Source organism: Elephantulus edwardii, unplaced genomic scaffold, assembly GCF_000299155.1.
Source record: "Elephantulus edwardii isolate Elephantulus edwardi_28Jun2011 unplaced genomic scaffold, EleEdw1.0 scaffold00192, whole genome shotgun sequence".
NCBI lineage: Eukaryota > Metazoa > Chordata > Mammalia > Macroscelidea > Macroscelididae > Elephantulus > Elephantulus edwardii.
In genome coordinates this window covers 1,517,723-1,533,411 of record NW_006399942.1, presented here as the reverse complement: position 1 = coordinate 1,533,411, position 15,689 = coordinate 1,517,723, and the positions used below count along the sequence as shown (strand labels likewise).

Below are 15,689 nucleotides of genomic sequence, written 5' to 3'. Positions count from 1 at the left end.
TTTCTAAGGACTGACCTCACTTGATAGCTTGCTGACAAATGTAAGATAATTGTCACCAGGTTTGTCCCTAAAAAGAACTCTCCCTGCATGGCTATCAGGACAGAATGTTTTTTTTCTTTTGACAGTCTTTGTATATTCAATGTTTTTTCCTCATGATGTGGGAGAACATTGGAGATCTCCTCCAATACATGCAGCCTTGAAAACATGATTAGAAAACCCATAGCAAATATTCCGTATAGCCCAGTTAGGCATAATTCTTAGGTATGTTTGTCAATTTTTTTCTTAATATATTATATAATGTACTTTTCTATGCATGAAAGATGATAAACATTTCAAGATACACTAAGAATTTTGATCAAATAGGACAGTAATAATAATTATTGTTTGTGATAATATTTTTAAGTATATCACAGAATAATGGTCCTTTATCATTGAAAAATTATGCTATGGACTACAAATGTTTGCTATGATAAGCTTTATAAGAGATTTATTTATAATTATATCTCGTATGAAAATCAGATTTTTATATCCTGGGGAGTGGAGTTGAGTTGGGGAACTGACTCTATTTATGTTTGTACTATGTCACTGCTTTGTGAACTCTACTAAGCCAAGCCCAACATACAATCTCCGCCTCCTTTCCTGTCATTCAGAATAAATATAAGAAACATTCTAAATGCACAAGTGGTTCTTATCTCCTTTTGCAGCCTACAATCTGTGTGGGAATCTGAAAAGAGCTAAGTAGAGCACTCAGTTTCTTTCGCAGGATCATCTAATCAGGTTGTATTTTTTTATTACTTCAGATTTAAGATCTAGAAAATGTGGTATATAAACTATATATTACAAAATTATTTTAACAATTTTTTTATTATTAACAATTATTTTGCCTAATGATACAAATTTCTTATAGTATTTTAAACCATTTGTCACTTATCAAAATTAGCTTTCATTTACTTTGTGCTTCCTGTTTAACTTTAGTATATAATATTGTAGCTACCTTATAAATTCTATATGCTTGAGTTTTGTGGATTTTCTACAATATATATAACAAGTAAGGGAGAAATAATTTTTATTTCTTGTGCTCATGCCTGTGTAATACAAATGGTCTACTATTACAAAGGTATTCGCAAATATTACTGTTACTTTAAGAAACTTCAGCAGTAACAGAGAAGTTCAAGGTTCTTGTTTATAAGTAGGTAATGATTACTAGTTTATTGGTCATTTTTATCAATAAATCTTGAGTAGAGATTGCGAAATTAAAATTTAGCAAATTCTTCTGAGCATGTTCTTTGAGACAGAGAAAGTGCTGTGAGATATAGGATAAAATGCTATACATGAGCACAGTTTCTGCTTTTAGTAACTTTGATCAATCTGGACTTTTTTTGTATCATGATATTTCTACTGACGTACTTCTAGACCACAAACACAAATCCAGCTTGAGAATAAGTTCTCTACACATTCTAGAAATGTTAAAAATTATTTAATGCATTAGCAAAAGAGAGGGTCTTTATGGAGATAAAGAATATATATATGCATATATACACATATATGTGTGTGTGTGTATACATAAATAAATATGTGTGTGTGTGTCTGTGTGTGTATATATATATTTCAGAGGGTCCAATTCTTGGGAAAAGATATCATGCTGGGAAAAGTGGAGCATTAGAGAAAGAGAGGAATATTCTCAACCAAGTTGACTGACAGTGACTATAACAATGAGCTCATGGGTATCAAAGACGGTGAGGATGGCACAGAAAAGGCAAGATTGAGATCTGTTGTTTATAGGGTCATTATGAATTGTAGTTGACTTGATAGTAACAGTAGACATGCACACATACACACATACACAGACAAAAGAAGAATATTGCCTACATAATAATTGCTAGGAGATTATACCCATTTATATGAAGATAAATAATTAACCATTATTTACAGAAGAATTCACTGAGGAAATTACATAAGTGGCTAGTTCATCTTTCCTACCCTCTGTTGTCTATAAACCACTTATTGTTCAATTTCATAACGCATGACCCCTGTGTGTCAATGGCTTATTTTTCAGAAATATACCCCCAGGCCTCCTTTCTAGGTATCTCTGGGGTGGACTTCGACCTTCGATTTGTTGGTTAGAAGCTGGGCAGGCTAATCGTTGTATCCCTAGGGACTGGTAGAAATGAAGTTGCTAACACTTTTTTTTTACATATATAATCTGTTCTCTTTTAAAAAATTTATTAATTTTAGTGAACATTTACACAGATTTTGGATTTCTATTCATTCATTGTTGCACTTTTCTCCCTGCCCACCCCTCCCCCCAGTTCGCTCTTCTCTTTGAAAAGTAAAAGAAAAATTCCTTTATTGGTATACAATTTCTCCTCCTCTTTCCCCCTCAACCCCGAGTACATTCCATTATGCAACCTTAATTCTGGACTCTTGTGATAACCATAATAACTTATCATATATCGCTTTTAAACATTTATCTGAGAAGACAAAGCTAGAATGACAGCCCTCAAATTCAGGGCTGTGAAGAACAGAGTAAGGTTTTTAAGCCCCAAATAAAATATTGCTGTTCTCACTTGTGGTCTTCTATGTCTGACCAGCAAACACCCAAGCAGCAAAACCTTTCCATAGAAATATAAGTCTAAGTCTAAGAAATATAACTAACAAATATTGGCCTAAGTCTTATGTCTCTATCTTTACCTGATTTTCCAGTATTTATCACAGAATCTAGGAATGAAGTAGTCATTCTTTTCAAAGTGTTTGCTAAGTAAAATGAAGTGTTAGAGATAGAGTTGAAAGGGGTGAAGCAAGAGGAGAAAGGAGTGAGGAAAGAAATGAAGAACGAAGAAGAAGAAAACAGGAAGAAAGATACCTCTAAATTTAATGAACTCCACAAATCATATCACAATTGTACTTGGTGCTACTAGATAACAGTGATCTATGTATTCAGAAAATGAAATTGATACTTCTTGTCAAAGTGAAATACACTTTTTGCGAAGACAGAGAACAGCTAATGAGTGAATCTAGACATCTTGATTTGAGAAACGTTACTATAAGGCATTATATGAGGACAATTTATTTTAATATATGATACCTAGTTTTCCTCCAAGGGCAAACATTAATAATGAAGGAAGAGCTAGAATTCAGCCAGTATACATCAGCTACTCCCAGCTGACTGCAAGCCAATTCCTAGAAACTTGGCAGAACACCAGAAAAGCAGTTCACATTCCTTATAGATAGGATCTATTTCTGCTATTAAAAGAGTTGGTTTGTGGGAGCAAGAAGGTTTGTGAAGAAAGCTGACAAATTAATAAAGCCAGTTCTTTTCTTTTAGGACTTGTAATTTAATTTTCTTGATAAAATTACATCGGAAACATCTCAAAGGGAGGTTTTTGAAAGAGATAAGGTTTCCTTGAGAGATCAGGATTTGCTCCCTCATTTAAGAGTCTCCATAGTAAAAAGATGCATGATTAGTTTTGTTAGGTTTCTAAACCACACACTAAGCCATTTTTTAGTTAAAAACAAACACATGAATCATACTTCCATTTCATTATGCAATGATATAAAATGACACATAGCAAGTAATTGCAAAGACCACGGCCTGGAGCAAGTATACCTCAGTCTCTAGACTGATATCATTGCTCTTTAGCACTTTAGAGAGGTCACTGACAGCAGACTTCCTCAATGCAATTCATTTTCTTATTTCCTAACTACTGGTGCTAAGAATATTGATTGTAGAGCCAAGCAGGCTGAAAATGTTAACAACTTTAATCTCATCTCCATCTATCGTGATGCTGACAATTGACCCACAGGTAAGAATCTTTGTCTTCTTATGCTGAGTTTCAATCCATATTGAAGACTACAGTCCTTGATCTTTTGTGGCAAGCACTTTTTATCCTCCTCAGTTTCAGCAAGCATGTTTGTGCCATCTGCATAATACAGTTTGTTAATGCATCTTCTTCCAATTCTGATGCCACATTTCTCCTCATAAACTCCAGCCTCTTGAATAATCTTTAAGGTAAATTCACTAGAAAGCACAAACACTTTATCAATTCCCTAAAAATCCACAATAGTCACTAATGCATAAACAAAATAATTTTTCAGATAACTTTTGGGATAACAGTAAACAAAAGCACCATCATTCCTCTATTATACTCTCATGGCTTGTATCTCACTGTTTTGTAGATATATTTGTATAGATTAATAAATTAAAGCTCTGGTGGTCTAGTGGTAAGAAGCTGTGCTGCAGTCCCAAAAGCTTTGAGGGAGGAGAATGGGCAGTCTCCTCCAATGCGATTTACTGTCTCTGAAAAGTCGCTGGAAGCTATGAGTTGGTTGGTACTAACTTAGTGACACATAACAACAACAACAACAACACATAAAGTATAAAAATCTAGCTTTCTTTCTTTCTTTCAGTTACTATAGTTCATGATGGATTCTTCCACATCTACTGCTGTTGAAAAACTTTGCAGTATCCGTGGACTTTTAATATATGAAAGCTTTTTAAAAAATTGGGATAATGTGCAAGCATTCCAGGCAAATCCAGATGATATAGTTATTGCAACCTACCCCAGATCTGGTAAGTATCTTCTATATGTCATCATTGCTCCTTTTTAAGGTGGAAATGATTTTAAAAAATGACCTTGAATGGTAAGTAACAAATTCATGGTTATAGTATCACCTTCTTGCTAATACCTCAACATAAATCCAGAGTTACGTGGGCATAGATAGAGAAAAGAAGTATATTACCAGCCTATTTTATTCCCTAAAGTTTATACCTATGACACAAACAAATAAATATTGTTGGCTGAGCTAGAAATGTATGACGTCTTCCGAATATATCTAGCTATAAATTTTGTATTCCCGATGTCAGCTCCACACAATAACTAATTTTAAATTGATTTTTACAGGCACAACATGGGTCAGTGAAATTGTCGATATGATCCAAAAAGATGGTAGTGCTGAAAAATGCAAAGATGCCATTTTTAATCGAGTACCTTACTTGGAATCCAAAAATGAAGATGTGTTTGATGGTAATGTTTGAACTCATTTTAAAATCAATGTATACATATTATAAAGGGTGGTTACAAGTGGGGCTAAAAACAAGACTGTTTTTAAAGGGTGGCAGTTTAATTATAACTTCTACATATGGAAGCAAACAAATTGTTTCTATCTTGCGATTGTTTGGACTTGTGTCTACAATAGAGGAAAACGGTAACTGTTATATGTCTTAAAAGAAGACTACTAATAAGTTGTCATGTGCTGTCAAGTTGGAATCAACTCATGGCTAATCATCCAGAAAATTTTCAGACAGGCAGTATATCACCCAGAAAGAGGTGGCCCACTCATTCTTCTCCACAAAGCAAATGGTGGATTTTGACTGTGTGTGTGTCTTTGGGCTGGTGGCACAACTCCTTACCATTTGGTCACCTATTTTAATTTGTTTTGGCTATAAGTAATAAAAGATTCAATGACACAAAACAACAGCGAAAAAACACAAACTTTTTTTTCATTCATATACATTGTTTTATACTATCTTTCATTTACATTATATTTCATACACTCATTCATATACATTCTATTTTACATTATTTTTAAGTATTTCTATGTATTTCTTCCATCTTCCTTTGCTGCTTCCTGAATAACTCAATACTATGTCCATAATATGCATAAGTATTGCAAATTGAGGCTTGAATTCGTTCTTCAGTCCCTTCAGCTTAAGAAATGCCAAGTGAGTCAGTTCCTTTTTTAATTTTCTGACTCCAGCTCTTTGTATATGTAACTAGAGCACTTTGCTTTGTCTTTCTGAGCTGCCCTTTGAAATTTTCTGTTCAGCTCCTTAATTTCTTGATTTCTTCAATTTGCTTTGGCTTCTAGGTATTCTAGTACAATATTCAGTATCTTCTGACATCCTTGGTCTTTTCTTCCTCCTTTGTCTTTGTAAAGACCTTTTCCATTGTTCATGGATGATATTCTCGATATCTTGCAACAGCTTGCCTGATCTTCATACGTTAGTATTGAAGACCTCAAACTTGTACCTGAGATGGTTTTTAAATTCAGGTAGGATAGACTCAAGGTCAAATTTTGGTCCTTGTGGATTTGTTTAAATTTTCTTTAGATTCAGCTTGAACTTGCATGTGAATAGTTGATGGTCTGATTCTCAGTCAGCACCTGGCCTAGTTTTCATAGCTCATCCCGAGTTTCTCTAACAATTCTTTCTAAAGATATAATCAAATTGATTGCTGTGTAAACCATAATGTGAAGTCCATGTACATGTCACTGTTTATGCTTCTTATAAAAAGGTTTTTCAGTGAATAAATCATTGATTCTACAAAATTCTGAAATCATTCTATCTCCAGCCTCATTTTTGTCACCAAGGACATGTTTTCTGACTACTGATCCTTCTTTCTTGTTCCCAGCTAGTCACCCAGTATTATTAATGCATCCTTGTTAGGTGCTTGGTCAATTTCTGACTGCCAAGTTGGTAGAAATCATCCATTTTCTCCTCTTTGGCTCTGGATGTTGGGTTGGTATACATGCCTGAATGATAGTGGTTTTATCAAGTCTTCCTTGTATGCATTTAGATATTATCCTGTCACTCACAACATTGTATTTCAAGATGAATCTGGAAATAGTCTTTTTAACTATGAATGTGACAATGTGACTTGTTCTTTTTTACTTTTTCATTTCTGGAATAGTAAATAACATGATTGATTCAAAATTTCCCATTTAAATCCATCTCATTTCATCAATGTCAATCTTTATGTGTTCTGTTTCTTTCTTATTAATGTCCAATTTTTCTACACTCATACTTCTCATATTCCATGTTCCAATCACTACTGCCTGCCTGCAACTGTTCTTCCCTCCTCCTTTGTGTTTCCCAGCATGAGAGTCTCAGCATCCAGTGCCATATTTGTTAGTTTTCTATTGTCTACAGGGTTTTCTAAAGCCTTTTATTTCAGAAGTGGATGGCAAATCCTTCCTAGGCTGTCTTACTTTGGAATCTCAGCTTACTCACAATATCTAGCACGCAAGCATTTTACCTAAAGAGCAAATAAAAGATCCTCCATGATTACATAGCTAATAGACTAAGTATTGGTCTTGCCTTCCCATTTGATGCATATGCAGTGGTGGTCCTTTCCCCATTTCTCCCGTTCACAGCCTCCCCCTCTGTTTCTCTGCCTCTCTCCACCCCGCCAACACCTTTCTCCCTACTTGCTCCAATTAGCCCAAAAAGAATGGCTCAGACCTCAGGTGACTTTAGTCTACTCATTATCTTTGTACTTCTCAGTAGACTTGGCAATGTGAATATAATGAAATAACAGGTGATTGAGAACCAATGGTGATGAAGGAAAACATTAAAGCTGCTCTGAAAGAACTGGCAAAAAAATAAGGCCTCAGGAATTGATAGAATACCAATTGACATATTTCAACAAACAGATACTGCCTTGAATGTGTTCACCAGGTTACACCAAGGAGTCTGGAGCACAACTGGTCAATTGACTTAAAGAGATCTAAGCTTGTATCCATTAAACATAAAAAATGTCATCCAACAGAATGTGGAAATTATCAAACAATATTACAAATATCCCGTGCAAGCAAAATCCTGCTGAAGATTATTAAAAAAGAACTGGAACAGTATCTATACAGAGAACTACCAGAAATACAAGTTGAGTTTAGAAGAGGCCATGGCACTAGGGACATAATAGCCAATGTCAGATGGATCTTAGCTGAAAGCAGAGACTACCAAAGGAATACCTATCTGTGTTTCATTGACTGTGCAAAGGCGTGCGACTGTGTGGATCACAACAAATTGTAGCTAACCTGAGAAGAATGGGAATCCCAGAAAAACTGATTGTGCATATGTAAAACCTATACTCAAACCAAGAAGCAGTCCTCAAAATAGAGCAGGAGAAAACAGCAGGGTTCAAAATTAGAAAAGAAGTGAATCAAGGATGTGATCTGTCTCCATGAATTTCCAGTCTATATGTGGAAAATATTCAGGAGGTTGGATTTCATGAGATTGAGTGTGGCCTCAAGCTTGGAAGAAGATTCATCAACAACCTGCATTATGCAGATGGCATGAAACTTGCTTGCCAAAACTGAGGGGACCTGAAGTACTTGCTTCAGAAGATCAAGAATCAAAAGATGAATTACACTGGGAAAATCTGCCATCATGGACCTCTCCAGAGCACTAAGAAGCAACAACTGTAGTCTATACACTAAGATGCACCTGATCCAGGATATGGTCTTTGTAATTATTTACTGTGCATCAGAAGCAGGAAATAACTCAGGATGGTAGAAAGAGAATTTATGATTTTGAGCTGTGGTGTTGGAGAAGAGTACTGAATATACTACGGACTTCCAGGAGAACAAACAAATATTCTAGAGAGGGTGAAACCAGACAGCTCCTTGCAGGCAAGTATGCTGAGTTTTTTTCTGAGATACTTTGAGCATGTTGCAAGGAGAGACCAGTGATTGGAGAGGGACAACATGGTTGGAAGGGCAGAAGGACAGTGCAAGAGAGGAAGAACATGGGTAAGATAGATTGATTCAGTGACTGGGGTAATAAAGCATAGGTGTATCAGAGACAGTAAGACTGGCACAGATTAGAGCAGGGTTCATGGCTATTGTATATAGGGTTTCGATGAGTCACAAGTGATTCAATAGTACATAACAATAATTGAAAGACACACACACACAAAAAAAAAACCCCAATCTGTGTGTCCTGTCTGTGAGACTAGATAAAGATGGAGACTGTTTACTAAAATGTTGAGGACTATAATGATTATTCTCACAAAGTGAAATATTGTTTGATATATGTCTCCTCATTTACACTTAAATATAGTATTTTTGATAATAAGTGTATATTATTACTATCAACTCACTTTAGTCTATTAAAGTTATATCTGCTTTTACTATAAATATATATGTTATGTGGAACAGATTGTCTGGGAGGCTGAGCTCTATGAAGAGAAATATGGCGTTAGGATTGGAGGTAGACTCCTCAACAATCTGTGTTATGTAGATGACACAACCCTACTTGCTGAAACTAAGGAGGACCTGAAGTGCTTGCTGCCTAAATTCTTTAATACAAATTGAAGTTCGACATCAAGAAAACAAAGATTCTCATCACTGGGCTGATTGACAGCATCATGATATATGGTGAAGAGACTGGGATTCTTAACAGCTTTAGTTTGCTTGGCTCCACAATCAACACTTCAGTACCAGCAGCCAGGAAATAAAAGACAAATTGCTTTGGGAAAGTCTGCTGGCAAAGACTTCTCCAAAGTACTTAAGAGCAACAATGTCAGTCTGGAGACTACAGTGAGCCTGATCCAGGTCATGGTCTTTGCAATTACTTGCTTTGTGTCAGAAAGAAAGACAATGACTAGGGATGGTAGAAGACGAATTGATGCCTTTGAGCTGTGGTGCTGGAGAAGAGTATTGAATATATCGTGGACTGCTACGAGGACAAATATGTTTACCCTAGAGAGGGTGAGACAAGGCTGCTCCTTGAAGGTAAGGATGTTGAAGCTTCATCTGACATGCTTTGGACATGTTGCAAGGTGGGATCAGTCCTTGGAGAGGACATCATGCTTGGGAGGGTGTAGGGACATCACAAGAGAGGAAGACCCTCAATGAGATGAATTGATTAAATAACTGGGGTAAAGGGGTAGGTGTTTCAGAGACAATAATATTGGAACAGGATAGAGTAGGGTTTAGGGCTGTTGTACATAGGGTCGCTATGAGTCACAGGTAACTGGATGGCACATAACAACAACAGCAATAACCATATATGTTCATATATATGTTTTAAATTTTTGAAATTGTTTAACATATATTTTCTTCTTCAAATTAGGAGTGAAACAGTTAAAAGTTATGGCATCTCCTAGATTGGTGAAAACTCACCTACCAGCAGACTACCTCCCAGCCTCATTTTGGGAAAAGAACTGCAAGGTAATCAGTGTTAAGTGTTTCTAAACTTAATTAAACTGAAAAATTCAGAATTTCAGTGTCAAGTTATCTCCTTAGGTATTCCATATGCCACTCACTCACTGCTCCTTCCGAGGAATCCTATTTTTTGTTTCTTAGGCTATAACTCTTAATGAGAAGGAGCCATCTTTCTCTCAAGGAGCCGTTGGTGGATTCGAAACAGTGGAGATATGTGTGGAGGTTTTTGGTTACCAGTGCAACATGTTTACAGTGTATGGCATTAGAGCTCCTGACGCACACTGGTGTATTTATTCTATCCTTTTTCTCTTATGCATTATTGAGATGGAGTTGAATTATAGCTGCCACTCCAGCAGATTTTCTGAGGCTGTAAATTACCTAGTAGGAGACTGCTCATCTTTCTCCCATGGAATAATTGATGAATCCAAATTTTCAAAGAGGGGCTACTTCTGGGTTAACAGTCCAATTCCTTACAGACTAGTACACTAGAATGAAGATGAAATAAGTTCAATTTAACTGGAAGTTTAATTTTAAACTTTTTCCCAGAAGGAGATGAGTGAAGACTTGAGTGCAAGAGGTTAGATGTTGTCTTAACTATCTAGTAATGTTATAACAGAAACATCACAAATTACTGTAAAATTTCCTCAAAATTCTGTAAGCTAAAATTTAAAACCACCTTATGAACATATTGATTTATGTGGTGGGTATTTCTTTCCATTTCAGTAGATCATCCTTGGTGTTCTTTTGCCTGTAGACAGGATTTCATATAGTTTATCTTTCTCTGATTGAATCTTTTTGCCCATTCTATAACTTTTAAAAATTGTATACTGTTTTATATACAAAGTTCATAAAGTTCTTATACATTCTATTTTTTTTTGTTTTTACAACTCAAGAGTGATCTGACAAGGGCTCCTCTTATATTGATTTGACCATGTTCAAATAATGAAAAAAAAAGTATTTCTAAATAGGATCAGATTCTCAGATGTAGGGGATATTTTGTGTGTGTATGTGTATTTTGGGGACATATTATATAATCCATGGAAACAGTTAGTTTAAGAAATTTGAACTCTGTCCTGCTTTTTATATAGAAAGGGAAGTGTGTACACAACAATGACAATAAAAAACTTGATGTAACATAAATAAGAGTAATCTACTGGCATCATCTGTAGAGAATTGCATTGCTACTCCCAAAGGCTGTGAGACTCTGGCAGCTGGGATCTATCAAAAAAGTTCAAGGTTTAGCAGAATAAAAGATCACATTACCTCCTGCTGCCAACCCAGAAAAATCATAAAGAAGTATTATGGAGAACTTGTATCCAGACTTTACAATAAAGATCATAATTCTTTGCAGAGAACATTTAACAAAGAGTTACCACGAAGAAAGGCAAGAAAAGATGACTTGAATCACGCTCATTACTAAGAATGTAAATAACATTCTGAATATGAACCAACAAATAGTTCTATTTAACTCTTAGCTGAAAATTATTTGTGACAATTATTGTAAACAATACTTAAAAAGTTGTTAAGTCAAAAAAAGTCAAAAGCTGTCAAGCGGCTTGCAACTCACAGCGACCCTACGTAAAACAGCTCTAAACCCTGTTCTATCTATCTTGAACCAACTTTATCATCTCAGACACATCCACCCTGTTACCCCAGCTATTGAGTCAATCTATCTTATCCAGGGTCTTTCAAGGTCTTCCTCTCCTGCACTGTCCTTCTTCCCTCCCAAACATGGTGTCCCTTGCCAAGGACTGATCTCTCCTTGCTACATGCCCAAATTATGTCAGGCAGAGCTTTAGAATCCTTACCTACAAGGAGTAACCAGGTTTCACTCTCTCTAGGACTACTTCTTTGTTCTCCTAGTCATTCTTAGGTGCCATCGAGTCTTTTGCGACTCATAGCGATCCTGTGTACAAGATCCCTAAATGCCGTTCTATCCTGAGCCAACCTCGCCATCTCAAACACATTTATTCCCACCACAGAATCGATCCATCTCATTGAGGGTCTTCCTCTCCTGCACCATCCCTCCACTCTCCCAAACATGATGTCCCTCTCCAAGGACCAGTCCCTCCTTGCAACATGTCCAAAGTATGTCAGATGAAGCTTCAGAATCCTTGACTCCAGGGAGCATTCTGGCTTCACCCTCTCCAGGTCAAACCTGTTTGTTCTCCTAGCAGTCCATGGTATATTCAACACTCTTCTCCAGCACCACAACTCAAAGGCATCAATTCTCTTTCTATCATCCCTATTCACTGTCCCACTCTCCAATTCATAGCACATAATTGCAAAGACTATAGTAGTCCTAGTAGTCCATGGTATATTCAAGACTCTTTTCCAGTGCCACAACTCAAAAGCATCAATTCTCCTTTTTTCATCCTTTGTAAATGTCCAGCTTTCTGCTCATAGCAAGTAGTTGAAGAATATGACCTGGATCAGATGTACCCTAGTCTTTAGACTGACATCATTGTTCCTCAGTAAAGTTAACATGTATAATTACTGTTGTGTAAATTAAGTTCTTGCTTTGTACCGAGGATAGCGACCAACTCACAGCTGAACCTCCAATGAATTTTCAGAGGCAGTTAATGGCATGGGAGGCATTTTTCTTTCACAGAGCAGCTGGTAGATTCAAACAGCATGCTTTTGGTTTGGCAGCACAATTCTTTACTACTAAATCACAAGATCTATCATTAAGTTAATTTCTTTTTCTGTAGTAATTATATGTTTCCACAGTAGTCCCTTAAAAATGAGATTCTTATTTCTTAAAAGTGAACTTTGAAAGTCTTTAGTTTGAAAATGAAAAATTTGAAAAAGCCAAGGTAATGGCCTTATTTGTATCCAGTAAACAGTTATGTGTTACGAGCCGTCCTCTCTTATGACATCACATAGTCACGTAAGATAAGAGAAGACCCCAGCAATATTGGAATTGAGAATGATTCTTTTTTTTGTAATAATGACGACCATACCTAGAAGAAGCAATGGAGATATGAAGCAATGAAATAATTTCTTGGAGAGACAGTCCAGAATGACAATTGGATTGCATCTGATTGCAGAACTTCTTAAAACCAGAACTAGCACACAAAACCAAAGTTTTCTGGTTCCTAAGTCATTGGTGTTTCTTATCTGTCTAAAATGGAAATTTAATTATTATGTTGGTGGTCATTCCACCAGATTCTCTGCTGGAGAAAGAGGGACAATCTCCTCCTGTATCTGTCAGATCTGATTTAACGGTACACATGTAAAAAATAATAAAACAATATGTTTGTGGTTATTGTATTTTTGCTGAAGTCAGTGTACTTTTTGTTAAAAAGTTAATTGTGATTTTAATGAAATTTTATAGATAAGTTGAATTTTCATTTATTCTTTGTTGCACATTTTCCTCCCTCCCCTAGGCTCCAGTCCTCTTTACAATGTACCTCTTTTTCTGGACCTTTGTCTTATATAGAATGCCGAATCATCTATTCCTTTTAAACAGTTCTCTCCCTCATCTGTTCCAATACAGTGTTCATTATCTTAACCACTCTTTTCCTATTCTCCTTCCAATCCTCTGTGTCAGGCCTGCCTCATAACAGTGGTGTTATGCAGTATTTGTCTTTTTGAGACTGAAATGGACCCTCATAAGCATTTATCTGTCAACATTGCAAATGAGGAAACAAAAATATTTCCTCTTCATCCTCGTTCTCTGCTTTTGCATGAATGAGGAGCTCTGCACTGTGGCTAAGACATTCAGCTGCTAAGGAAAAGATTGGTGGTTTAGAATCTACTAGTTTGTTTGTGAGTGAGAGAGACAAGACAGTCTGTATTTACAACGATTTATAGTCTCAGAAACGATAGTGGACAGTTGTGTTCTATACCATTAGGTCACTATGAGTGTGTACTCAACGCAGGGGTTGTTTTTTTGTTGTTTTCCTATGAAAAATGGAGGTGTCGTATGAAGGCTTTAGGGCAAAACAACTGGCTGAGTGATTTTCCAAATTATTCACTCCCAATAATTAACTTTTGGATTGGCAGTGCAACCCCTTATCCACTAGGCCTCCAGAAGTCAAACTCAATAATTAACTCTTAATAATTTGCTGTCACTCAGTCTAGTTTTGGTCTGTTGTTTTGGGGGCTTTTTTTTTCAGTTACAAATTAAATACAGTAATAATTTAACTGGCTCAATCTGTATCAAGGGAATTTTGGGAAGCCTAATTAGATAAGTGAAAATAGAATTAAAAAAAAGCAAAAACATTTTACTATTAAACTATCAGTTTAGGCTCTGGAATGAAATAAGTTCTTTAGGTTATACGTATTTTGTTTATATTTTCTATATATAGTGAGCATACAGTTATATAACATAAATGTGCTCTCTTTAAAATTCTGTAAAATTTTTAAACATAGGTCATTTAATGTACAATTTCATCCTCTTAGATGATCTATGTTTGCCGCAATGCCAAGGATGTAGCTGTTTCTTATTATTATTTCCATCTAATGGTTCCTGCTCATGAAAATCCTGGAACGTTTCCAGACTTTGTCAAAAAATTTATGAGTGGAAATGGTAAGAATACCTATTTTTCTTTTGTAATCTCTCTAGGTGAATAATTCAGAATTTGATCTGATTGATTTTATGGAATTTGATGCAAATTAATACTATCTCAGATGTCAGTTTTTTGTCATTCATTCTGATGCTATTTTCCCAATCTTTAGTCAAAATATGCACATTCTAGAAGGCTTGATGATTAGAACAAACACAGGATTTCCAGGTAGAATAAAAAATAAAAGACTCTGGACATTTTAGTTAAACACATAAAAACATATATGTAGCAGGTGTCTGGGAGTTAGAGATAGCATTATTCCTCTCTAAGATTGAGACTCATTGGCAAATTCTCTCATCACTTTTTTTTAGAAAAGTATTTCACCATGTGTTGTTATAACTCTGTTGAACAAAGGGGAAAGGAAATAGAAGAAGGACTGTGAGTCTATTTCCAAGAATGTTAATATGTGCTCTAATTATTGGGGTTTTTTCCCTAACAAAATTAGAGGTAGTAAATGAGTAAGTGGTACATAGACAAAAGCAAATAGGTCTGACTTGGAGATGAAGGCTAGAATTTTAAAGCTCCACCTCACATACTTTGGGCATGTGACCAGGAGGGCCATCATACTCTGAAGGGTTGAGTAACAGCTCTTGAGAGTAAGACCCCGGATGAGATGGACTCATTCAGTAACTGAGACAATCAGTGGGGGTAAGTGTGTCGTAGTAAGATTGACTCTGGACAGGGCAAGCTTCAAGAGCTATTGTTCATAAGGTTGCTATGAGTCACAGGCGACTCCATGACACATAACAAGAGCAACCACCTAACATGAGGTCATAATTCACTAGGATGTATGAATCTGTCTGTCTTTCTCTCTCTTTCTTTCTCATGCACACCCTGTACAATGATTTAAGTATAGATAGCATTTCTAGATACAGATTATTCAAGATATATTTCTCTCACTGGTGAGAAATTGACTTAATATGTGAAACTGAGGTACTAGTTGTCTTTTAGTTATTTTTTATCCTTTTTTAAAAAAAATTAATGTTAATAAACATTTACAGAGATTTTGGATTTCCATTAATTCATTGCTACTCTTTTCTCCCTGCCCACCCCTCCCCACCAGTTTATCCTGTTTTTTTAAGAACAGATTCTGAGACAAGGATCTTGTTACAATAGTTTTTTGAAGGATACATACCAATTGATTTATTTCAACAAACAGACGCTGCCCTGAGT

The 15,689-nt window shown here is 35.9% G+C and overlaps 1 protein-coding gene across 1 annotated transcript in view; it reads left to right on the top strand.

Moving 5' to 3' along the window:
* The first annotated feature begins 4,422 nt into the window (after positions 1-4,422).
* SULT1E1 (sulfotransferase family 1E, estrogen-preferring, member 1) overlaps positions 4,423-15,689 on the top strand; it is a 16,858-nt gene continuing 5,591 nt past the window's right edge. The window contains exons 1-4 of the mRNA XM_006896821.1: positions 4,423-4,570; positions 4,902-5,024; positions 9,854-9,951; positions 14,353-14,479. Coding sequence (XP_006896883.1) covers positions 4,423-4,570; positions 4,902-5,024; positions 9,854-9,951; positions 14,353-14,479 — 496 coding nt within the window. The remainder of the gene's footprint in view (positions 4,571-4,901; positions 5,025-9,853; positions 9,952-14,352; positions 14,480-15,689) is intronic.